At 39.3% G+C, this 24,794-nt stretch overlaps 1 protein-coding gene across 1 annotated transcript; it reads right to left on the reverse strand.

Moving 5' to 3' along the window:
• Nucleotides 1-12,664: 12,664 nt before the first annotated feature.
• Nucleotides 12,665-20,563, reverse strand: ube2j2 (ubiquitin-conjugating enzyme E2, J2). Its single transcript, XM_079341364.1, has 7 exons — nt 20,387-20,563; nt 18,907-19,037; nt 15,929-15,969; nt 15,650-15,752; nt 14,984-15,122; nt 14,822-14,902; nt 12,665-14,732 (listed from the first exon to the last, which is right to left on the reverse strand). The coding sequence occupies exons 2-7, from the start codon at nt 19,035-19,037 to the stop codon at nt 14,442-14,444; spliced, it is 786 nt and encodes a 261-aa protein (XP_079197490.1). The 5' UTR covers nt 20,387-20,563; the 3' UTR covers nt 12,665-14,441.
• Between the last annotated feature and the right edge of the window lie 4,231 nt (nt 20,564-24,794).

Consider the following 24,794-nt stretch of genomic DNA (forward strand, 5'->3'; position numbering starts at 1 on the left):
TCATGGTTTGTTATTCTTCTCCATAATAATGACTCCGTCTTGGTTGTCAGCCAAACCCGGTAAGAAGAAACTGATGTCAGCGTTGCAGCATTTTCCTCAAGTTATTTGTTTCCAGTTGCTTGGTTTGTGTAGCAGCTGGAACACTAAAGACAATCAAACTGCAGACGAGCAGGAGTTCGAGCCTTTTCTGGTGTACATACACAGCTCAAAAAAATAAAGGAAACACTTAAACGTCGCACTTCTCTGAAATCAAACTGTCCACTTAGGAGGCGAAACTGAATGTCATTCTCACATGATGTTGTGCAAATGGAATAGACAACAGGTGGAAATGGTAGGCAATTAGCAAGACTCTCCCAATAAAGCAGTGGTTCTGCAGGTGGTGACCCCAGACCACTTCTCAGTTCCGATGCTTTCTGACTGATGTTTTGGTCACTTTTGAATGCTAGCGGTGCTTTCACTCTCGTGGTAGCATGAGACGGAGTCTACAACCGACAAGTGGCTCAGCTAGTGCAGCTCATCCAGGATGGCACATCAATGCGAGCTGTGGCCGGAAGGTTTGCTGTGTCTGTCAGAGTAGTGTCCAGAGCATGGAGGCGCTACCAGGAGACAGGCCAGTACATCAGGAGAGGTGGAGGAGGCCGTAGGAGGGAAACATCCCAACCGCAGGACTGCTACCTCTGCCTTTGTGCAAGGAGGAACAGGAGGAGCACTGCCAGAGCCCTGCAAAATGACCTCCAGCATGCCACAAATGTGTCTGCTCAAATGGTCAGAAACAGACTCCATGAGGGCAGATCTGTTTCTTTTATACTGTAATGTTAAAGAAAACTTACTAAATATTTACAGTCTATGATGCTACATTACAAAACAAAATTAGCAAGCAAAGTAATCCAGAGAGACGGACACTGTTGAGGTAAATTATGCATGTTATGTTAATGTAGGCTATAGTGGGATGGTATTGCACCACGATATCAGAAAGATATCACAAGTATTTGCACTAAGAAAACAAGCTTTATTTGAATGTTGCATTGAAAGCAACTGCTGTTAATCTACGGCCAATTTTCAACACTAAAATACTGTTTGTATTCCTCCAAATCGGCTGAGCCTATTGTGCTGTTTTGGGAGTTTAAAATAAAAAAGTTGATTAAAGTTATTACCATTTCTTGTGGCTGAATTTGCCTTAATTTATGAATTATGCTATTTTAGTTATTTTTGTAGAAATGTAATTTATTGTTTTATTAAAGAATTTGCACATAGCTATTTTATGTTTGTGTATGTGATTACATTCATGCTTTTATTTATTGAAAGAATACATCAGAAGTTACTCAGTACTTGAGTAGTTTTTTCACTTAATACTCTTAAGTAATTATCTGGATGACTACTTTTTACTTTTACTTGACTCATATTATTCTAAAGTAACTATACTGTTACTTGAGTACAATGTTTGGCTCCTCTACCCACCTCTGTTGGAGAGACAGGAGAAGAGTTGAGTCTTGCTCCTGTGAAGTTCTACATGGTAAGTAAAATACAGTCTAATTTAATGAAATAAAGTGAATTAATTATCTGAACTACGTAAAATATATTTGTGGAGAAAGTGTACTTTGTAAGGCCTTGTCTATTGCATGAACTAAATGGCTACAGTAACATTGACAAGCTAATGTTAGCGAGCTAACCATTAAAATCATTAAGCTATCATTGAATACAAATAACTTTTAAACTTTTTAGCAATGATAGTAACCGTTTTTATGTTTACATTTTGAAGTTGAAGTAAAAGTGTTGTGTTTTTGTTTGTTTTTTTAACTCCTTCACTGCACCTTCTAAGCATTATGGCCATCACATTTACCCCCTCAGGTTTGGGACTGTGGTCAAGTGAAGTGAGCCCCGGTCAAGCCAGCCGCCCGATCGAAATACAATGTGCGTCTATTCATCTTTAATTTTCTCAAAAACTATACAGTAAAATCTGCTGTATGGTATAGGGGTAATAGTCAAGGCCTTTGGGTACCAGAATCCGTTGAAAGATCTGTGTCACCTCTTTTAGATCTTTCAAAATAAAATACTGAATATAACTCAAATTTCTTATCTCTCAATGAAAAATTGACAGAATTCACCTTTAATTTTCTCCAAAATTATACAGTAAAATCTGCTGAAAATCACAGGGGTAATAGTCAGGCCATTGTACAATAATCCATTGAAAGATCTTTGTCACCTCTTTTAGATTTTTCAAAATAAAATACTGAATGTGACCAAAATTTCATGTGTCTTATTGAAAATTTAGCAGAATTCCCCTTTCATTTTCCCAAAAACTATACAGTAAAATCTGCTGAAACACACAGGGGTAATAGTCAGGGCCCTTGGGTACAAGAATCCATTGAAATATCTTTGTCACCTTTCACAGATTTTTCAAAATAAAATACTGAGTACTAATACTAAAATATGACATCTCTCAATGAAATTTGAATGGAACTGTAGGAGCAGATTATTAACACAATATGCAGGGTGTGTGTGTGTGTGTGTGTGTCAACTAACGGGGTGTGTCACAATTTCTATATAAGGTAGGAACCTTTTGTTACTGGTCAGGTGTTCCACCCGGAAGGGCCAAACAGTTTTTGACCGCTAACGCTCAGGGAAAGCACGGATACCTGTGGTGATGTTGATCTGTGAAACAAGGAAATGGAGAACTAAATGGATAAAAATAAATCAGTGGCATGATCAACAACAATGAATCAAGTGGACTTTCATTTATGAAACAAGGTAACAATGTTCAGCGAGTCAATTAGTAACCCAGGTGCAACACCTCAGTGGCTTAAAGTGTCGGCTTAGCCTCTACAATCAAAGTCAAAAACTGCAAAAACATCTTGGGAAGTTCAATTATTGCTGGAGTCTGAAGTACATGTCAATCTCAAAGCAACATCATGACTCTCATCACTTAAAGCCTTTGGAAAAATCAGAAGTTTGGAAGCCTAATACAACTGTTTGGGCTAATCAAAATAGCATGGATCATCAACATTGTGATCAGATTCCTTCTGGAGATGTTGTCACTATTATGCGTAAACAAAATGAAATAACAGCTGCACTTGTGCACCAACAGTGTTTACTATCTTTGCCACCACGAGATATTCCTGTGTTTGAAGGAGATCCATTTCAATATAAAGCTTTTGTTAAGGCATTTCAACAAGGAGTGGAAGACAAAGCTTGTAAAGCTGACTGTTTGTACTACCTGGAGCAGTTTACAAGTGAGCAGCCAAAGGAGCTGGTTCGTAGTTGCCAACACATGGACCCTGAACGTGGCTACATTGTGGCAAAGGGACTTCTTCAGGAACACTTTGGGAATGAGTACAAGATTGCAAATGCATATATAGAAAAGGCTTTAGCTTGGCCAACAGTAAAGACAGAGGATGTGAAGTCTTTACAAGCCTATGCTTTATTTCTACGTGGATGCTGTAATGTGATGGAAGAGCTTCATCATATGCAAGAATTGGATATGCCAAGCAACATGAAAGTTATTGTTTCCAAGTTGCCCTACAAGCTCAGGGAAAGATGGCGAACTATTGCTCATGATATCATGGAAACTAACAATCGAAGAGCTTATTTTGTTGATGTTGTTGTATTTCTGGAGAAACATGTCAGGATTGTGTCTGATCCAATCTTTGGTGATATTGAAGTACATGCACCACAAAATACAAATGCCTTAAGATATCCTAACAAAATCAAGCTACAGGCAAATACATCCAGAGTGAAAAGAAGTAGTTTTCCTACTACTACAGTAACATCTGATGATTCCTCTGAAGTAAAAACTATGACAAACAACTCAAAGAGACCGGAGACTTTGTACTGTCATTGCTGTCAACGTGCGCATTATTTGAAAAAGTGCCTACTGTTCCAAAGAAAGAAACACGGAAAAAATCTGCTTTCTTAAGGAGAAAGGGATGTGTTTTGGATGCTTAGGCATTGGACACATGAGCCGGGATTGCAACAAACGTTTGATCTGTGAGGTATGCAATCAACAACATCCTACAGCACTTCATATCATAAAGGAACATACTGAATCAGAACAAAAAAGTGGGCCACCAGGAGCAAGACTATCAACTTGGTCTCAGACGTGGGCGTACAGGGGCCGGAAAAGATCGCTGCATTCTCTCCATTGTTTCAGTGCAGGTCAAATCCACAAAAGGAAATGAGGTCATACAGACGTATGCATTTTTGGATCCTGGTAGCACGGCTACTTTTTGTTCAGAACAACTGATGAAAAAATTATATATCCCAGGTAAAAGAACACATTTTCTTTTGAAAACAATGGGACAGGAAAAGGTTGTACCAGCACACTCTTTATTTGGGATTGAGGTTTCAGAGCTGCATGGAAATAACTTTTATCCTCTGCCAGAGGTACTCACACAGAAGGAGATGCCAGTCTCTCCAGATGACATTGTCACTGCTGCAGAGTTGGAAAGGTGGCCTTATTTGTCAAAGGTTCATATCCCAACCATAAAGGCCAGTGTAGACTTGCTGATAGGAACCAACGCACCGAGGTTATTGGAACCCTGGGATGTGGTTAACAGCTGTGGAGATGGCCCATACGCTATTAGGACAGTGTTGGGTTGGGTCATCAATGGTCCTTTAAATGGAAGTGGCAGCACTTGTGACATGGGGATTCCTTCTGTTGCTGTAAATCGAATTTCTGTGTCTAACTTGGAACAAATGCTAATCAATCAGTATAATCATGACTTTAATGAAAGGCCCTCGGAGAACAAAGAGATGTCTAAAGACGACGTCAGATTCATGGAGATCATGGAATCCTCTGCAACTCTACAGGACGGGAGGTATAGCCTTATGTTGCCCTTTAAAAAACCGAATGTTAACCTGCCAAACAGCTTCACAGTGGCAAAGCAGCGGATAATTGGACTGAGGAAAAGACTTGTTAACAACCCACAGTTCCACAAGGAATATTCACAGTGTCTCAATGATGTAATTGAAAAGGGTTACGCAGAGAAAGTTCCACAGGAGTGTTTGCAAGGGAAAAAAGGAAAAGTGTGGTACATACCTCACCACGGTGTCTATCATCCCAGAAAGGGTTCCCTGAGAGTGGTGTTTGACTGTGGAGCAAAGTTTCAAGGCACATCTTTAAACAGTGAATTGTTGCAGGGACCTAATCTCACTAGTTCCCTTCTTGGAGTTCTCACTCGTTTCAGACAGGAGCCTGTGGCTTGCATGGGAGACATACAGGCTATGTTTCACCAGGTGAAGGTTGCAGACCAAGACAGAGACTTTCTGCGCTTTCTCTGGTGGCCAGAAGGAGACCTCAGCAAAGAACTTGCAGACTACAGGATGACAGTGCACTTATTTGGAGCAGTTTCATCTCCAAGTTGTGCCAGCTACGCACTTAGAAAAACTGCTGACGACAACAAATCAAACTTTTCTGTCGAGTCTGTTCAAGCTGTTAAACAAAACTTTTACGTGGATGACTGTTTGTTAAGTTTAGGCTCTGAAAAGGCGGCCATGCAGCAAGCAAAGGAACTGGGTGCTCTATGTAAAAAAGGTGGCTTCATTTTGGAGAAATGGGTGAGCAGCAGTGTTGCAGACAATTGCAGAAGACCAGCGGGCAAAGAACATAAAGGAGCTTGATCTGGATAGTGAGGATCTTCCAATGGAAAGAGCTTTAGGTCTGCTTTGGTGTGTCGAGTCAGACTCCTTTAAATTCAAAATGGAAGTAAAGCAGCAGTCACTAACCAGACGCTGGATGTTGTCCACAACTAGCTCAGTGTACGATCCTTTAGGATTTTTGTCACCAGTTACTCTGACTGCCAAGATGTTGCAACAGGAGCTGTGCAGAAGAAACTGCGGGTGGGATGATGCAATACCAGCAGACATATTAAGTAAATGGGAAATGTGGCTGCAGGAGATCAAGCTGCTGTCTTCATTCAAGGTTGAAAGATGTGTAAAACCAAAAAACTTTGGTACACCCATACACAGTCAACTACATCATTTTGCAGATGCTAGCCAGGATGGCTATGGAACTGTAACGTACATCAGGCTGAAGAACATCAGAAACAGTGTTCACGTAGCTTTCTTTTTGGGTAAAGCCAGAGTTACGCCTCTCAAATCTGTCACAATTCCACGACTGGAACTAACTGCTGCTGCTCTAGCTGCCAGAGTGGATGTTGTGCTGAAAGCAGAACTTCAAATGAAGTTGGAAGAATCTGTATTTTGGACAGATAGCACATCAGTCTTGAAATATATCAATAATGATGACAAGCGTTTCCACACATTTGTGGCCAATAGGATATCAGCCATAACAGAAGTTTCAAGCCCTTCTCAATGGAGACACATTGGCTCCAAGAACAATCCAGCAGATGTTGCGTCCAGAGGGATGAGAGTGTCAGACTTTCTAAAAAATCATGGTTGGCTTGAGGGTCCCAGTTTTCTTTGGAAGTCGGAGGAAGAATGGCCAGTAAATGATGTTGATGTGAAAGTGGGTTCTGATGATACAGAGGTCAGAAAGAACGCCTTGGTGAATTCCACGATATGTTCAATCAATGCTTCTGATCACTTCATGAGCTATTTTTCAGACTGGAGGAAATTAAAGATGTCAGTAGCCTGGTTTCTTAGACTGAAAAAACTTTTGTTGGAGCTCAGTTGTTGTAAAAAGGGTTTGAAGGATTCACAAACAAGTCAAAGACAAAGGGCCTCCATCAAACCAAAATGTAGTGTTTTGACGCCAAAGGATCTGCTGGAAGCTGAGTTAGCAATCATTCACTATTGTCAGCAGCAAAGGTTTGCAGAGGAAATTTCTTCCCTGCTGTCTGAAAGGGGTACAGTAAGCAGAAAAAGTTCCATCTACAAACTGGATCCCATTTGGGAAAATGGACTCCTAAGAGTTGGAGGGAGATTAAGCAAAGGAGCAATGCAATTGGAAGAAAAACATCCACTCATCCTCTCAAAGGATCAACATGTCTCCAAGCTTCTTCTCAAATACACTCATCAATTATTGGGGCACAGTGGACGGAATCATACATTGTCTGTACTGAGGAGGAAATATTGGATAACAAATGCCAATGCGGCTGTGAGGAGGATCATATCTGATTGCAGCTATTGCAGACGCCTTAATGGAAGGGCCATGGAGCAAAAGATGGCAGATCTTCCCAAGGAGAGAATTGTCCCAGATCTGCCTCCATTTACAAACACTGGAGTAGATTATTTTGGACCTGTGGAGATAAAGAGAGGCAGAACAACTTGCAAACGATATGGAGTAATATTTACCTGCATGACTAGCCGAGCAGTTCATCTGGAGGTGGCAAACTCTTTGGAAACGGATGCCTGCATAAATGCAATCCGTCGATTCATTAGCAGGAGAGGTCAAGTGGCTCATATCAGATCAGACAACGGAATGAACTTTGTCGGGGCTGAAAGAGAAATGAGAGAGGCTCTCGCTGCACTGAACCATGAGCGTATACAAGGAGCTCTGATTCCAGTTGGAGTTGAATGGAGTTTCAATCCTCCAGCAGGGTCTCATCATGGTGGTGTTTGGGAGCGTATGATACGCATGGTTAGACGCTGCCTCAAGTCAGTTTTGCACCAGCAGATATTGGATGATGAGGGACTTCACACCGTTATGTGTGAAGTCGAAGCCATTCTTAATGATCGTCCAATAACTAAGTTGTCAGAAGACCCAAATGACTTGGAAGCTCTTACTCCAAACCATCTCCTTCTCTTAAAAGGAAAACCAGCATTACCTCCTGGACTGTTTGAATCTTCTGACCTTTACGTGAAGCGTCGCTGGAGACAAATTCAATTCATCTCAGACTTGTTTTGGAGGCGATGGATCCGGGAGTACCTGCCATTGTTACAAGAGAGGCAAAAGTGGAATCAAAGGAAACAAAGTTTAGCTGTTGGAAACATCGTTGTAATTATGGATTCTTCACTGCCACGTGGATCCTGGCCCCTAGGCAGAGTACTGGAGATTTTCTCTGATGCAAAGGGCACGGTGCGTTCAGTTAAACTACAAACCAAAAGCCGTATTATAGAGAGACCTGTAACTAAACTTTGTCTGGTACAAGAGGTTTAAATATAGTCATAAATGTGCTTGTTGTATTGAAAGTGAGGTGTTCACAGCCTGCTCCTATTTGTTTTATATTAAATTGTTATGTTTGTTATGTTTGTTTGCAACATAACAACAAGGGGCCGGTGTGTAGGAGCAGATTATTAACACAATATGCAGGGTGTGTGTGTGTATGTGTGTGTGTCAACTAACGGGGTGTGTCACAATTTCTATATAAGGTAGGAACCTTTTGTTACTGGTCAGGTGTTCCACCCGGAAGGGCCAAACAGTTTTTGACCGCTAACGCTCAGGGAAAGCACGGATACCTGTGGTGATGGTGATCTGTGAAACAAGGAAATGGAGAACTAAATGGATAAAAATAAATCAGTGGCATGATCAACAACAATGAATCAAGTGGACTTTCATTTATGAAACAAGGTAACAATGTTCAGCGAGTCAATTAGTAACCCAGGTGCAACACCTCAGTGGCTTAAAGCGTCGGCTTAGCCTCTACAGGAACAAACCTTTATTTTTCTTAAAAGAAACTTTACAGTAAAATCTTCTGAAAATTCTCAAGATAATAGCCAGGGACACGTTGAAAAAGAATCCATTGAAAGATCTTTGTCACCTTTCATTTCATTCATCACCTATCAAAACATTTCAATATGACCAGAATATCAAAGCTCTCATTGAAATTTGAGTTGGATTAAACTTCAAATACCTCAATAACCTCTCAAGTTCTATGATAATTGTTGTCATTCACTATTCATTTTATTGGTGTTTCATATTCAATAAACGTTTTTGAAAATACGCGGCCGTTTTCCTGCTTTTTGGGCACTCCAAGCACCCATACCGTAAACCCCTGAATAGACGCGCATCGTATTTCGATCGGGCAGCTGGCTTGACCGGGGTTTTGCAAATGACGGCTCACTTGACCGCAGTACTTTGGGCCACAAGTATGTGTGATGCATTTATTGACCTATTTTTGTGTTGTAATTTGGCTTTGCGCATGGCATTTGTGTCCTTTTTTCTCTCAGAAAATGGGTGGACTGAAAAAGGGGAATTGCTGAGGCCATTGTCAAAAACCTGTCTGAGATCCTTCATGAAGCATCCTTCATGAAATACAGTTTAAAGTGTATCAACACATGCAGGGTGAGACCATGGGAGCTTCAATTTCAACCTGATAGTGATCCAAGCCAAGTGCATCATTTTCAGACTTGAAGAGGAATTTAAAGTGCGAAACATCAGCTTTTCAAGTGTATTATTTGCTTTTAAGTAATTGTTCATTTGACTCTAAAAAGTGTGGAGCTATATAAACCCTAAAAAAGTGTTTAAATCAACTCTATGGTAGTTAATTCAACACAGGGCTTTTACACTAAAGTTTCCGATGTCTTTGTAAGGCACGGAAAAGGGTCAACCATGGAGCTATAATGCAGGGAGGACGACAAAGGACAGCCACATACCAGCCCCACAGTGCCAACAGGGGGCAGCAACCAGTGCTGGTAAGTCTATCATGTGGGAGGGCCCATCAGCTAGCAGACCCACAAAACCCTCTAACAAAAAGTTAACTTATCTGTATGAACTTTAAGGCCATACTAAATACATGTACCCCACATGTCCAAGTGGTTCTTCTCTGTGATTGTGAATTGTTTTAGTGACTTCAGTTTTCTATTTTAATATTTCTTGTAAAGCACTTTGAATTAATTTTATAAATAAATAAAGATTGATTGAATTGTGCTTTACAAAAAAACTAGCCTTGCAGTAATGTGCTTTTTAACTAGAAATGACTGTTCTATTAAAATGAAATACATTGAAGTTAATGAACCAGGCTTAGGGCCTTGTTGGACTCTGGGAGTGTTTAAACGCTGGTACACAGGAAGTTTGTTTCTCTCAGGAAACCATTATATGCTAGTTATAACAGACTATTCTACCATGTATCCAGAAGTCTTTCCACTGAAATCCATAAAGGCAAAATCAGTCTTTTCAAATGTGTTTCCTTTGTGAAATATTAACTAATTAGGGAACTAACTTTATGTCTACTCTGCTGAAACAGGTGTACCAGTTACTTGGTATCAGGAGACTCAGGATCACACCAGATCATCCTTAAACAGATAGGCTAATGTAGTACTTTAACCAGACCAAGTTTGTACAAAACACTGGTACAGACTGGAATCAATGGCTGCTCTACCTTTTTACATGCAGGTAAGTACCACAATCCTCCACTAGTTTCTGTTCTTTTGTATGGACATGAAGTTTGGGGCCCATTTGGGTATCATGATTATTGCCACTATCATCCCTCGACTGGCTGAGGGATCAAGACAAATGCAGATCCAGATCAAGACAAATGCATGATATATTTGTGGTGTCACTGCTGCCAGCTCTTTACTGTGATATCTGCTTAATATGTTTTGTTTAAATGTGGTTAATTTGTTTGTGTGCTTTATTTGAATCTTCTTAATTCTTTAGCAACTGATTTGAGTTACATTAACTCAACTTTTAACTGAGATAGATTTAATTAAAGATAATGTGTGCAATCTCTTGCCTCAATTTTATTGAGTAGTTAATGTGTATCTCTTTTTACAGTGTATATGCATGTGTGTGTGTGTGTGTGTGTGTGTGTGTGTGTGTGTGTGTGTGTGTGTGTGTGTGTGTGTAGAGAGAGCGAGAGAGGTTGAAAGAGTGCACATTTGCAGATATTTTTCTTAGTTTATAGTTTGTGTTTAACTACTCACAAAATTGTAATTTCTGTTTGAGGTTTTTTGAAATGCAAACACAATAATATATATCTAATACCATGAACAGACACTATGAATATTAGTTTTATTTTATTTTATACCTGTTTTATATCCTTTAATATGGATTTTACAAACATACTATTGTATTGTGGTTTCACATCTTTAGCTCTTTGTGATGCATTTATGGCAACTTTTAAAATAACTCATTTATCACAACACTGGCAATTTTTGGTCCACAATTTTACAGCTCAACTGTCTTCAGCAACAACTTAAAACAAACGAAAATAACGTTAAGTTATAAATGTCAACTATAAATATGTATAGTTATTATTATTTCCAACATAGAGAGTCTGCATTTAGGCTATGAAGAAAAAAGAAGTGCTTTTATCGTTAAGAGGGATATAAAGACCAGAAATCAGGAGATCCTCTTAAATAGCTTGTATTCAAACATGCTTGACTGTTGATGACATTTATCTTCAACATTAAGTACCATTAATGTATCTTCATGATGCACACTCCAGAAAAACTTCACATCTTTTAAAGTTAACAGAAGTTTCAAAACACAAGAAGTACGATTTATATCTTACATTAAAACAATAAAAATCTCAATTTTACAATACAAAAAAAGAATAACCGACATGTCACATGCCTTAAATAAGACTTAGTTTAAAACTCAAACACAACAAATTTACAACAAAATCACAGATCAGAATTTTTGATCATGCTCTACTTCTTGGGGAAAAAAATACTTAAACATAAACAAATAGTACACTCACAAATCTTCACAGTAGGCTTTTAAGGACATTGCTCCTCCCGGGGACTTTCCCTGGACGCAACGCTCCTAGGGACATCTGTCCATTACATTTTGCTTAGTTAATGCAAACTGCTCGACTTCTTGTAGGAGTTCAGTTAAAAAAGATCTTGTAAAGGTAAATTGTCAGCAGACGGCTCGCCCTCGACCATGCATCCACACACAGGTGAACACATTTTGGAATGCGGAAATAAATCCAGATCGTCTGCAATTTGGAGAGAGAGAGAGCTGATTAGAAATATGTTTTGGTAAACACGGTACAGTGCATTTAATCAATAGAGGCGGTTCTGAGGTAAATACTCACTGTTTTGTGTTGATGAATTGGGCATCTGTGTTATTTAAATCCTCCATGATCGGTGGCCTCTCTACGATCTGGTCCCAGATCTCAGTGTTGACCCAAAGGGATCCAGACAGGGACAAGCTGCCTCTGGTGCAGGTGATCCAGCGACACAGAGGGCAGGAGACAGTGCGGACAACACAGTCACTCTTACACAGTTTGTCCAAGCAGAGAGTACAGAAGGTGTGCCCGCAGTGAAGGACCCGAGGGATCCGGGTGCTGCAGGAGAACTCATAGCAGCACACCAAACACTCCAGCTCTTCATTGATGGACATGATGACAGAGAGATGTGGACGAAGACACGCTGCAGCACACATCAGGAGGAAAATCAGCAACAAATTATTTCTACAAATAAGGACATGTAGCTAGTCTAAGGATAATACTCACTTACAGACTTTCTAGAGTCCTGTGCAGGTGAAGTGTCTGTCAGACTGAGTGAGCTCTGCTTTGACTGTTTGCTTGTCACCTGCGCTCTTAAAGCTCTCTGATGACTGACCACGTGATCAGGCATTTCTGAGGAAGCGCCGTCTTCGGAGAACAATGTTCTGTGGAATTCCACACAGTCACGCACACACACAACTCTAAACGCTTTTAGTCATCTATTCAAAACATTAAAGTCTTTGTGAGGGAAATGAGTTTCATTGAAATGACATTTTTATTAAGAAGAAAATAAATCTTTAACCAAGTTGTACAACTTAGAACACCTTTATGGACAATTTAAAATATGATCACAAAAGCAGATTTAAAGGAAGTGGTGCTAAAATGCCCTGCAAAGCAGAGTAATTTATTTGCATTTACTATGAAAACATACAATATCACACAAGATTAACTGAAGCATGTAAATCTGGGCATTTGCTTTATAATCACACAAACGCACTCTCATCACCAGCAGTTTCTTTTTTTAAGATGATGCCAAGAAAAGAGCAACAGAGATGAATCCTCTGCTTCAGTCCATTTTACTGTTGAAACATTAGATACACAGTAGAGCCATCTGTACTAAATGCACAACAGTAAATTATCAGCAATTATGTGAGCCTGGGCCACAGTCTGTTTGCTTTCACTGACGTGCTCAGCAAACAATCATGGTTTACTCAGAACCGAGACAAACTGTTTCTATAAATAAAGAGAACAAAAGACAGAAAAAATTTACACAGAAAATAGATGTTGGTTCTCTTCATGTGTCCCCTTACTTGGACCTATATAGAATGTGCTATACTGGTCAGCTTAGCCAATTTAGATACTGGTTGTCTGCGCAGACACAGTTCACTGCTTGGCTCATGGGTTTAAAGGAAAAAAAAAAAAAGTCTGGACTTGCATCAGACTGACCACAGACCAGAAGCTAGGACATGTCACGTTTGTGTTCTGACGCTGTATTTATAAGGTAATACAGAAATACACATGCTTCAGTGATGTGTTGAAGAAAAGACACCTTCATCACCACTTGCTCTGACTGCAATGCATTATTATTAGGTCAAAGCTTTGGTGCAGAAAAGAATCCCTATTCATGAAATACACATCTGCCTCCTGTAGTTTTTTGCATTACAATAATTATTTATTTTTGTTTGGTTTACATTTAGTTGTTTAAGGTTTCCCTGAATGATATTTGTTAAATATTTACCAATCACTAATTGATCATAATCTCCCCTCTTATTGAATTGCATCACAGGAGGCAGTTCTGTTTTATTTGTGTAACAGATATTAAGTCACAGATGGACCCTCAGAGAGTCCGAGTAATATTTTACCTTCAACAAATTTCAAAAGAAAACCCATGACATTGTTGGATTGAAAGCAGAGAAACAGGTTCCTTAACTGCATGTGCAGGGATCTGGTAACTAACGTCATTCCATCATGATATTCCAAGAAAAAGAAGAGAACAGTTAACTCCAGTGCCAAGAACTGTAATTCAAATGCAAGAGTGATCAGAAAAATACAGCCGGTCTTTGTGGCATTCCTTTAATATGGCCCTGCAGCAGCATCAGGTCGCCCGCAGAAGAGTCTCTACGAACTGAAACCACCCCAGAGCGACACATTTTTTGTAGAGGTGGTGGGCACAAGGACAGCTACTGAATCTTTAAAAAACAAGCGTTTATCAGTTAGAAGATGTTAGTGTGGGAGAACAGCACATTTTATTTCACCTTAGGAAAGTATTTCCAGTTGTGTCTTAAGCATGAAGCAACAAACTACCTCCTGCTCAAGTACATATTACACAACCCATGAGCCAAGTTTGTTTCTGCTGCTGACATAAACCACTGAAGCACAGAGTGGATCACAACCATTTTTAATAAGCCCCTTCAAGCCCCCAGTCGCTCCCGTCCACTCCCCCTCCTTCTGCTCTTCGTCCAGGGAGGGTCGGCTCTGAGTTTCCATCTTACAAAGTCCATGGTGGTTGTGGTTGTGGTGGTGGTCGTGGGGGGTTAAACCCAGGACTGCACATCCCTCCCCCACGTAATGTGTTTGTAGTATGTAGAGTCCACTAACTGGCTCACCTGTGTGGGGGAGGGGGGGCGTCACCCTGTGACACCCGCTCCTTTACTCCTGGGCTATGCTCCTCAGCACATACTTGACCGTGTAGGCAAATGCTGCAAAGCCTACGATCACAAACAGGTTGGCCAGAGCTCCACCTAGAAGTCCATGGTTGCGGTTGGCCTGCTGCAGGCCAGGGGCAGCGTTGGCAGCCCCGTGCGGGATGGGGCCTCCATTGAGGGCGGGGAGGCCATAGTGGGCGTGCTGAGGGTCTCCATCAGGCACAACGTCGGGTAAAGGGAGGGGCTGAGTGCGGGCACTTAACTCCTCCTGGGCCTTCTGTTTCTGCTTCATCTCCTGGTGAAGGAACAAAAGGAAGTAAGAGAATTTAAGTCCAACTAAAAAAGTGAAAAGATGTGAAGAGCAAAGAGACCACGCCTACGTACATCGACTACATCAGGAAACAGCTCACAAAACACTTTGTCCTTGAGGTTGAAGGCCAGGCTTTGGGCTGACAGCTGTCTCTTCTGGGGAAAAAAAATAAATGTTTTGCTCCATCACAGCTGGTTTTCACACAACCTTCAACAGTAATGGTACTTTGTACTCACTGTGTAGTCAGAGGTTTCAATGCTGCCTAGAGTGGGGCCTTTCTCCACCATGAAGCTGAGCAGACCTGTGAGGATGGTGGAGACAGACCATGCAGGGTTCCACGTGTCGGGATGAAAGTCTGTGATGGACAAACATAACCTAGGGAGGGAACCAGAAAAGTTAGAATTAAAGGAGCCAAGTGTGGAAAGGATGGATGAATAGTGACTAAGGCTATGTGTGCTCCTCGTTTTTTTTCTGAGCGTCTTTTTTCTAATTGGTTTTAATGAGGAATGAGCGTTAGCTGCAGCAGGCGCCTGGAGAAAAATGTATTATTAAATTTATATTATATATATTTTTTTTTTTTTGCCCCGAGCACTGACTGTTTTGTGACTTTTCATTTCAGGCGGTTTTCTAAATGTATGATATTTCCCCGTATTTTTTGCCGCCTGTGGCTCGTGTCTTGTACATACATCTATTCTGCTCCGTGTCCAATGAGGAAAATGAACGATCTATAATAAAAAAAACCCATACAGTAAAAAGTGAAGGAGCAGTGTCGTTCATACAGTGGCCGATGTCAACACGTGATGTGCGGCGCTTTTCTTCTCCGCAAAAAAAATGCTTGATGCATTCTCTGCCCAGAAACACGCTAAATGGACACAGGGCCTCAAACCTTCTCTCTGAATTACCTTGTATTACACTTGAATCTCCCATTTGGTGTTATCATGTAGATACTTGGTGGTTTAAAGGGAAACTCCCGAGGGAATATAAGTTTTCCATGGTAATATCCTCCTGTGACAAGCAGATATCATGACATTACACAGATTGGAAAAAGAAATTATGACTCAGTCAAAGAATAAAAATAATTTATATAACACAGAGCCATGCAGGCACCAACTTGTTCTAATAGAGAAATGACTAGGAGTTACTTGAATGAGTTGCACAAGTAGAGTGAGGTTTCACTTTACCTTCATACGGAGTTTTCTCAGGACCTCTGACTACGTAGTGCCTACAGAACAAAGGACAGTTTGTTAGTGACTTTTACATTTCACAGATTAGACAAAAAAAAAAAAAAAAAAAAAAAAATCGAACTACAATTAAAGAATTACTTGAGTTTTAATCTTCATACTGTGGTGCAATTTAAGTGTAGAAAATGATTGGCTTCCATGTCGTCTTTACTACGTACTTATTAATTGGTTCTTTATTTTCATCAGTCTCCCGTTGATCTTTTAAATAAATCAAACAACCGTGTTTACAGATCAAAGGAAGTTGGCTGCAGTCTTTCTGTACCGTGTGTGTTAGTGAAAGAAACAAGAATTTTTTTTCTGCTCGAGCAACAGAAATAGAAGGATTATGAAGATCATGTGGGGAGACCGTGAACAATCTGCACTTTGTATATGTGCTTTTATATGGTTTATATCTGCAAGACTGCATTCTATCGCCATAGAAATACGTGGAAAGTTAGACGCTTCCTCACACAATCTGACTCTGAAAAGTTGGTTCAAGCATTTATTTCAAGTAGACTGGATGACTCCTGTTGTGACCTTTCTCAACTGGCTCCAGATAAAGTAAATAATTGATTTTAAAATACTTTTAACCGTCTTTAAATCCTTGAATGGCCTAGCCCCTTTCTAAATGGCCGACATTCTCACTCAATACACACCAGAAAGATCCCCGACGTCGTCAAATACAGGTCTCCTCCCTGTACCACTCTAAATCAGCCTTCAGTCAACACGGGCCAATTCTCTGGATTTCTATAGCACATGATCTTAGGTCTGCTACAACACTTGGTTCAGATGGCAAAGGGAACTACTACCTCGTCATAAACAAGCACATAAAACATCAAACAATGTGACTTTTAATAGAAAACATTGGCGGAGATAGGAATATGGTGCGTCACTTTTTTCACATGCTGTCATGTTACAGCCTTACTCTAGTCAATGTGTGGTAAATTCAATTGATTCTATCTATTATCTATTCAAAACATGATGTGGGTTTAATTAAAATTGCACTTTTATGAAAAAGAAAATAAAACTTTGACCTGGTTTTACAACTCAGTACTTTAGAAATCCAATAAATTAAATCATCTACTCCAGAGAAGTGCTTTCAATAAAACCTGACATGAGAACACAATGCCTGATGTCTAAATGTGGCAACAGGTCTTTCATCTTTTGGCGCAGGAAAACACGTTTTGAATTCTTTGAGGAAACCTTCTGATTATATCTGTCCTGCCAACTATTTTGTAATGACATAAGCCAGAAGTGATAAAGAAAGCAAATCTGTTTGAGGGAATGAGGAAAAGTCAAAGCATGAATGAACTGTAGTGATCTCTCACTGCTGTCCTAACACCGCGTCCTAACAGCACGCCACATTTATATATCAAGTCGCTCAAGCATGACCACGCGTTGGCCGTCCACACTGCATCTGTTACAGATAAAATTCTTTGCTCGGTAAATTTAAGTTTCCCCTTGCAAACAATATGACATGTATTGCTTTTTGTATTGAAGGTGGTCAAACTGAAGTGTGGTGCTTTGTATTGAGGAGCTGTAGACTCAAATCACTACAGTCAGAGGCTCGTCAATAAACGATAAATGAAGTGTTTCTCTGTTGTTGGCACAAGTCAAAGCACAACGTTTCAATGATGGATGTGTATATTATCAACACACCATTATTTTACATCGAGCTATGCTGAGAGAGATAAGTGTCAGTGCCTTGTAGAGACCATCCTTCCTCGTTCTTGGCCCGCGAGCGACAGAAAGGAAACATTTAGTTGGGGCAGAGTTGTAAAATTCTGGGAATTTTGATTGTAGAACCCTGGATCACACTTTGAACCCAGAACACAGGACTATTGAAGCCACACATCTTAGCCCATGTATTAAATAAAGGGAAGTAAGTTTGGATGATATCATGGGGTAATATATTTAAAACATGTGATGTAAATCTGTTGAAACGTTTTTAAAACATTTTGTTTTGTCCTCAGCAGACATGCATGCAAAATAATACTTTTGCATGCATGTCTGCTGAGGACAAAACAAAATGTTTATATTCATGCATGGATACGATACAGTTTGATTAAATTACCCCCAATTCCCAGGTAATTCCCATAATTTCCCATGGAAAGTTTCCGATTTGGAATATATGCAAAATTGCCAAGCTTAACTTCCCATAGAGAGTTTCCGGAAATGTACCTGAAACTTTCCACCCCTTTGCAACCCTACGTTGAGGTGAAAACCTATGCAAGGAGTCTTGCTGCGATGCTCGAGGGTAGTTGGGACACTCCAATAGGTGGATTTAGTCTAAACAGGGCTTCAGGTGATTTAACTCAGGCTTTATTATTTCTAATACTTGTTTGGGATTTTATTATTACTTCAACAAGTTGGAGTTAGGATTTACTGTCACGTTTGTTTTTTTTGTAGGCTGAGATAAGTGGTGGTCTCATTCACTAATTTTCTGTCGAAATGTTCTCACTCTGAGCATAAAATCAGCGCATACACAAAACCACGTGCATACCAACCAATTTTGGTTCGCACAACTGTGCGTATGTTATTGAATCAAAATCATTTAAATCGATGCATGCCAGCAACCTGCAATCAGCATACTACCACGGCCCATGTTTTGACGGTCTGATGCGCCCTCTTCTGAAGGCAGCCTTTTCTTTTAGCACGGCTACATCTCTTCCCCTATTTGGACTTCAATCACAAATAGGCTCCAATGAATCCACTGGTTTTGCTTTCTTTTCTTTAAATCACAATTCAACCTGATAAGTCTTAAATACATTTACTACACAATATTATACACAATAACTCTAAATGTCTAAATATGTATTATATGTGGAATAAATGGATGTTAAAATCTCTTCTAAGATTTCCAAGTTTGAGCAATTAAAAACAACATTAACCTATTTAAAGATGTGTTGCAGTAATTTATGCCAGGATGGAGGTCTTACCATTCTAGGATGTTAGAGGGGAGAGGTTCTGCACAGATGTAAGGCACAGGGTCTTTCTTTATCCTGAGGTAATCTTGTTTAAGTCGCTGGGTGGCTGTGGTTGGAGCTCTCTTATTCCCGTTGTTGTTCATCTGAAGATTTGGACAAAAAGTGACACAGTGACATTAGTATTAATTTGTTGTGACACAGCCATTGGTACATCTCTTAGGAAACATTCCCTGGTAATAGTAGGTCAAAGTTTCACATTTGTTTACTGCAGACATTTCCACCCTGAAAAGGTTCAACTTTCTGGCACTCAGATGTCATGATTCTATTTGACTTTTATACAGACTTAGATTTTCTGAAAATTATTTGAATTGTTTTCTTGATAACCGAGGTACTGTTTTTGTATTAAAAGTTGTTCTGAATGCACTTGCCTATAGGGGAGAATATTTGTACATTGATTATATTGATCAGAGCCTCAGCCTCTAAAAGGCCAATAAATTGCAAGCCAATGAAAATGATCTGCCCAAGGGTCTAATGTTCACAAAACAGTCAATTTAAGGTGGTACATATTATAAAAGGAAGCTGACAATCTCCCATTGACAGGGCCATCCCCAGCAGTGGGTTTCTTTTCCTCAACAGTGTTTGTCAGCTGATCCCCAATTTATTTAAACTTCTGTTTCTGCTGGATTTAGCAAAAGCTTTTACTAAACCTTTGTGGAAATCTTTCACTAAAATATCCAATCAACAACATGCCAATCTTCAGTTTTTGTTAGAAGATTTACAATAAAAATCTGAAAAGTTACAGACAAATAACAAATGTTATTCTGTGGATCACTTCACTAAGTGTTTGAATAACTCATTTTTTTTATGTGCATTACTACATATTCATTTTCTAACTTGTTGGGGGGGTTTTGGCCCAAGCTCTTTAAAACATGAGGTTGTCATGCATTGTTAAAAAAAAGATAACATCATAACATGTAAACAAGCCAATCACAGTCATTTTTAAAGGTGTACTTTGGCACGAGCGTCAGGACACGACATTTTAAATAAACACACGTCACCCTAATAAAGGTGAGGTAATCACTTAACAACAAAAATAAAACACTTCTAATGACCAGTAAATTAACTGTAACAGTGTTTTTACCTTTCACTAATTAAACTTATATATGCTAAGGCTAATCCGCTGTTACTTTTGAAGCCACGTTCATGATAAATCCCTCTCTGGATAAGTTAGCTCGGACAATAAACACCCTACAGCGAACAAATATCACAACCTACGACGTGTAATTACAATAACAATATGTCAATAATATCCATCCAATGTTAGCTAACCGGAGACGACGATTACCTAAAGCTAGCACTAGCAGACTATGTGTACAGTGTTAGCCACCAACGGCTAACAGGAGCTAACGTAGGTCGCAGATATGTTTGTACAACAACAATGTTACTGCCGAGAGCACAGCGCTTTAATATAGGGCCTGTATTATAAACATACCTCTCCAGAGACCCCCGTGGAAATTGGTATTCGTGGATGGACACAAATTAAAGCTGTTGTTTGTGTTTTCAAACCCTAAACCGATAAGACGATGACACCAACGTAGCTTAAGCTATCGCCAGCAGGAGGAAGAACGACGCTTCCGGTTTCTTCTTCTTCATTGATGTCATATCGGTTGAATAAAAACATTAGAAGTGCACTGCTGTCATCAGCTGATTTTGATTTGAATGCCTAAGGATCCTTTTTTTATTTTATCTAAATGTTCAATAGTTTCCTTTAAATATTGCCACCAAAGAATAAGACTATGTAAACAATCTAAATATATCCATACTTTTATTATAGATTTAATCATCAACACACCACAGAGTCATCTGCCAGCTTGTTCATTGGGTGTTGATGCTGCAAAAAGTTTCTCTTTGCTTTATTTATCAGCAGAAACTTAAAAGAAAAATACATTTAAACCTGAAAAACATTCTATGAGGTCTTCTTGTTATATAATATTTATTTTTACCATATCTGCATCACAGTTTGAAAATCATTTAATCTGAGAATTTCTGTTTACAAAATGTCAAAACATTTACAAAATATTAAAGGAGTTTACTCATCACAGAGAGCACAGGTATAAGCAAGTGGAAACAATTGAATAATTTTTTCAGCTATTGAATAAAGCTTTCCATTATTTCCCTCTATGATTAAAAAATGACACATGATGGGCCTGGAGGGTGTGGAGGACTTACTAACTTTTACTGTAAAAATCCAGAAAAGGAGACACAATGTCAGTAGCTGAACATCAAGAGCAGAATATGTGCTGTGTCCATTTGAAACAAATTTAAGCACCCTCTTGCGATTCAATAAAATTAATGTGAAAAACCTGGGGGACCTTATCTAACAACTAAATTTCTGCTCCTGCTGTCTTGATATTCTGCAAACAGGTTTTTTTCAAAAAAGTTTCCCAAGTCATGGCCCCAGATCTGTTACAAATTGTAAACATGTCTCTTTTCTCAGGTGTCTTCCCACACACAGGCGCTGAAAACAGCAGTCATCAAACTACTATTACAAAAGAACTAGACAAGTCAATAATAAACAACTACAGACCAATATCAAATCTTCCTTTTTTAAGTAAAATAATCGTAAATGCCGTTTTTCAACAGTTAAATGACTTCTTGATATTGAGAGACGTGTTTGATGTCTTCCAGTCAGGTTTTCGACAGAATCACAGCACTGAGAGACAGCTCTGGTTAAGATCTTTATTAACATCTATTTAAACACAGACAGTGGCAGAACCTGTCTTAGTTTTACTTGATCTCAATGCTCTGTTCAACACAGTTGACCCCAATATCCTACTTGACTGACTGGAAAACTTGGCTGGAGCTTCTGGCACAGCACTAAACTGGGTTAAGTCTTATCTAAAGAAAAGACTCTTCTTTGTGTCTGTAACTTCCAATCTGAGCAAACAAAAATGACTTGTGGAGTTCTCCAAGGTTCCATCCTGGGGCCTCTTCTGTTTAACATCTACATGCTCTCACAAGCTCAGATTATAAAAAACAATAAAATAAGTTATCATAACTACACAGACGATACACAAATATAAATTACAATGTGTCCAGGAGATCATGGTCCTTTCAAAGCACTGGGTAAATGCACAGAACAAATCAGTAAGTGGATGTGTAAAACTTTTCTCCAGCTGAACAAAGACAAAAACAAGGTTGGTGTTTTTTGAGCAAAGGAGGAGAGACTAAGAGTTAGTTACATTTTAAAAGCCCCATCAAGAACACAATTACAAAATCAGCCTACTATCACCTGAAGAACATACCAAGAATTAGAGGACTTATGTCCCAGCAGAACCTGGAAAACCCTCTCCATGCTTTTGTTTTCAGTCCTCTTGATTACTGTAACAGCGTCTTTACAGGTCTGCCTAAAACATCAGTCAGACAACTGCAACTGATCTAGAACACTGCTGCTAGAGTCCTCACTAAAACCAAGAAAATCATCAGTCCAGTTCTAAAGTCTTTACACTGGCTGTCTGTCTGTCTGTCTGTCAGAGAACCGATTTTAAAATCCTGCTGCTGCTTTATAGAGTGTATAATGGTTTAGTGCCAGAATACAGAAGTGACCTTCCAATTAACTAAGAACTGTCCAGACTTACTTTGTGTTCTGGTACAGGTCTGCTGCCTGTCCCCAGAGTCAGAACCAAACATGGAGAAGCAGCATTCAGTTTCTATGCTGTATAGCTGGAACCACCAGAAAATTGCAGGTCTGCTGAATCTCTCAGCTCTTTTAAATCCAGGTTAAACACATGCACACCTGTTTACAGCTGCCTTCCTCAAAACAATTTTAATAAAGGTTTCAATCTTTCACTCTGCACTGTAACTTTGAATTCTTTTCATATTTTTCCCTGAAATTTATTTTATTTTATTTTTATTTTTATTTAAATTTTTCTTGAACATATTTTAAGTTTTAATAATTTCAATGGTTTTAAAATTTTCCATGTTCCATGAAATGTGTTATATAAATAAACTTGCCTTGCCTTATCAGTAGTTGTGGAAAAAACAGGCGAAGGGCAACCACTGAAAATACTATAGTTGCACTGTTGCAATTGAAGGAACCAGTGTTTGGGGGCCTTATGCAATACACAATTGTTGTTGTGCCCCTTTAATGCAAACATGTAGGCTAGAAATATTTGCAGAACAATACTTCAGCTACTAAGTAATAACCAAAAGTTGTCTTTTTCTGATATAACTGAACAGTTTAAAACATAACTTTTTGATGACCAAGGCATCTATTCTTGATATATACATTTTTATAAGAGCCAGTGAAAACAATTAGCCTTCAAACATTTTATAAAATAGCTCTAACAATGTCTCGCAGAGTTTTGATGATCAGCTTTCTCCCGCTGCACTCACTCCCAATCATTAGAAGTCTTTGTTATAAGTATGTGGCTGCCAAAGTGACTGAAGACTGGTCAAAAGAAGTGGTAGTCTGTCCCTGCAGTCTCTGGCAGCGGCTGAACTGTAAGCTCCTTCTTCTCAACTTCTCGGGCTGGAAAGACGCAAGGACAGAAAATTCGCGAAAGACAGCAGCACAGGAGATGTCACCTGTAACAGGGGATGATAAAGTCAAGGGAGGATTCTCTCACTGGAGGGCACCATGACGACGGCTGTTTTCTTTATGCCAGAAAATTTGAAAAAGAAGAAACAATTACTAATAGAAGTCTCCCGGAAACCACAATAAACTATTCAGGAAAAAAGATGGCACAAATGAATCTCTGCATGAAAGAGCAAAGCCCCCAATAAGCTAGAGCCTGAAGTGAATCTCCCGTTGGTGGTACATAGACTCATATTCCTTCAGGAGCATATAAATGAGTCACGAAACATTCTACTTCTACTTCAAAGAATATTTAGTATTTTATATAAATACTCTGCGATTATTATCTTATGTTTTATTTTATGCAAATGTTTTAAGTACTATAGTCTGTCTAAGTTTGCAGAACAGAAAATTAAGAAGTTGCAGGAAGAGTGGCGAACATCCTGTCCTTTCTCATCCTGGGATCTCTTTTGCTTCTGGTGTATATGTTCACTTGGATGCCTGTGCCTAAAATATTCAAATCATATTTCCAAATAAATTGTGAAACATACTCTGTGACCTCTGCAAGAAATTTGTTGGGAGTGTAAGATACAGTGCATTATCTAAACAAACGTTAGCCCTTTATTTCTTAAAGCGGTTGTTTGTTTTTTTCTCAGGAGACAACACTCCACCAAAGATTTCTGCATACTTTTAAATGCATTTTCCAACAAAAAGTACAAAAGAAAAGATTCCCATGATAGCTACAGACACCTTAAAGATCATCCCAAACCACCAGAGCAGAGACAACCGCAGTTTTAGTTTAAGACAGCCCAGGATGCTTCACTCACTCTATCCAGAACATCCTTGGATTTTACTCTCCTGCTGCCCTCGGGAACCCCTGTGGTGACACAAGCAATGATATATCAGTCAATGTTTACTTAACCAAGCCGACATATGCTGATGGAGGGCAATAAAACCTTTTTTTGGCTTGTGGAAAACTGATTGTAAAATCAAGTTAAATTACACTCCAGAGACACTTAAAGTGTCGGTGTTGTTGACCTGGCAGTCTGAAGTCAAGTGTAACACCTCCTTTCAACCCCTGAAGGAAATAATTGTATTGCTTAAATAAGCCAAGTTTGTTATGGACCAGAAGACAACGTAGCCAACCACATGAAAAAAAGACATTCTCCCAACATCTGAAATTGTAGCGCTTTACTTTATAAATTAATCCTTTTTGGTCAACTTTTATTTTTTTTACTTTGACTTCAATTGTTCCGATGTTGAGAGAATGTTATACATAAGAGATGAGACAGGACACAGAAATGAGAACAAGTAGGAAGCAGGG

Source organism: Symphodus melops (genome assembly GCF_947650265.1).
Source record: "Symphodus melops genome assembly, chromosome: 4".
Taxonomy (NCBI): domain Eukaryota; kingdom Metazoa; phylum Chordata; class Actinopteri; order Labriformes; family Labridae; genus Symphodus; species Symphodus melops.

Bases quoted from the DNA above. Each gene is read 5' to 3' on its own strand.
- ube2j2 (XM_079341364.1), bottom strand. From the start codon at position 19,037: ATGAACAACAACGGGAATAAGAGAGCTCCAACCACAGCCACCCAGCGA. The intron at 15,753-15,928 runs GTAAAGTGAAAC...TGCTTGTCACAG, and splicing joins TGAGAAAACTCCGTATGAAG to GAGGATATTACCATGGAAAA. The intron at 14,733-14,821 runs GTACGTAGGCGT...TTCCTTCACCAG, and splicing joins TGTTTCCTGATGTAGTCGAT to GAGATGAAGCAGAAACAGAA.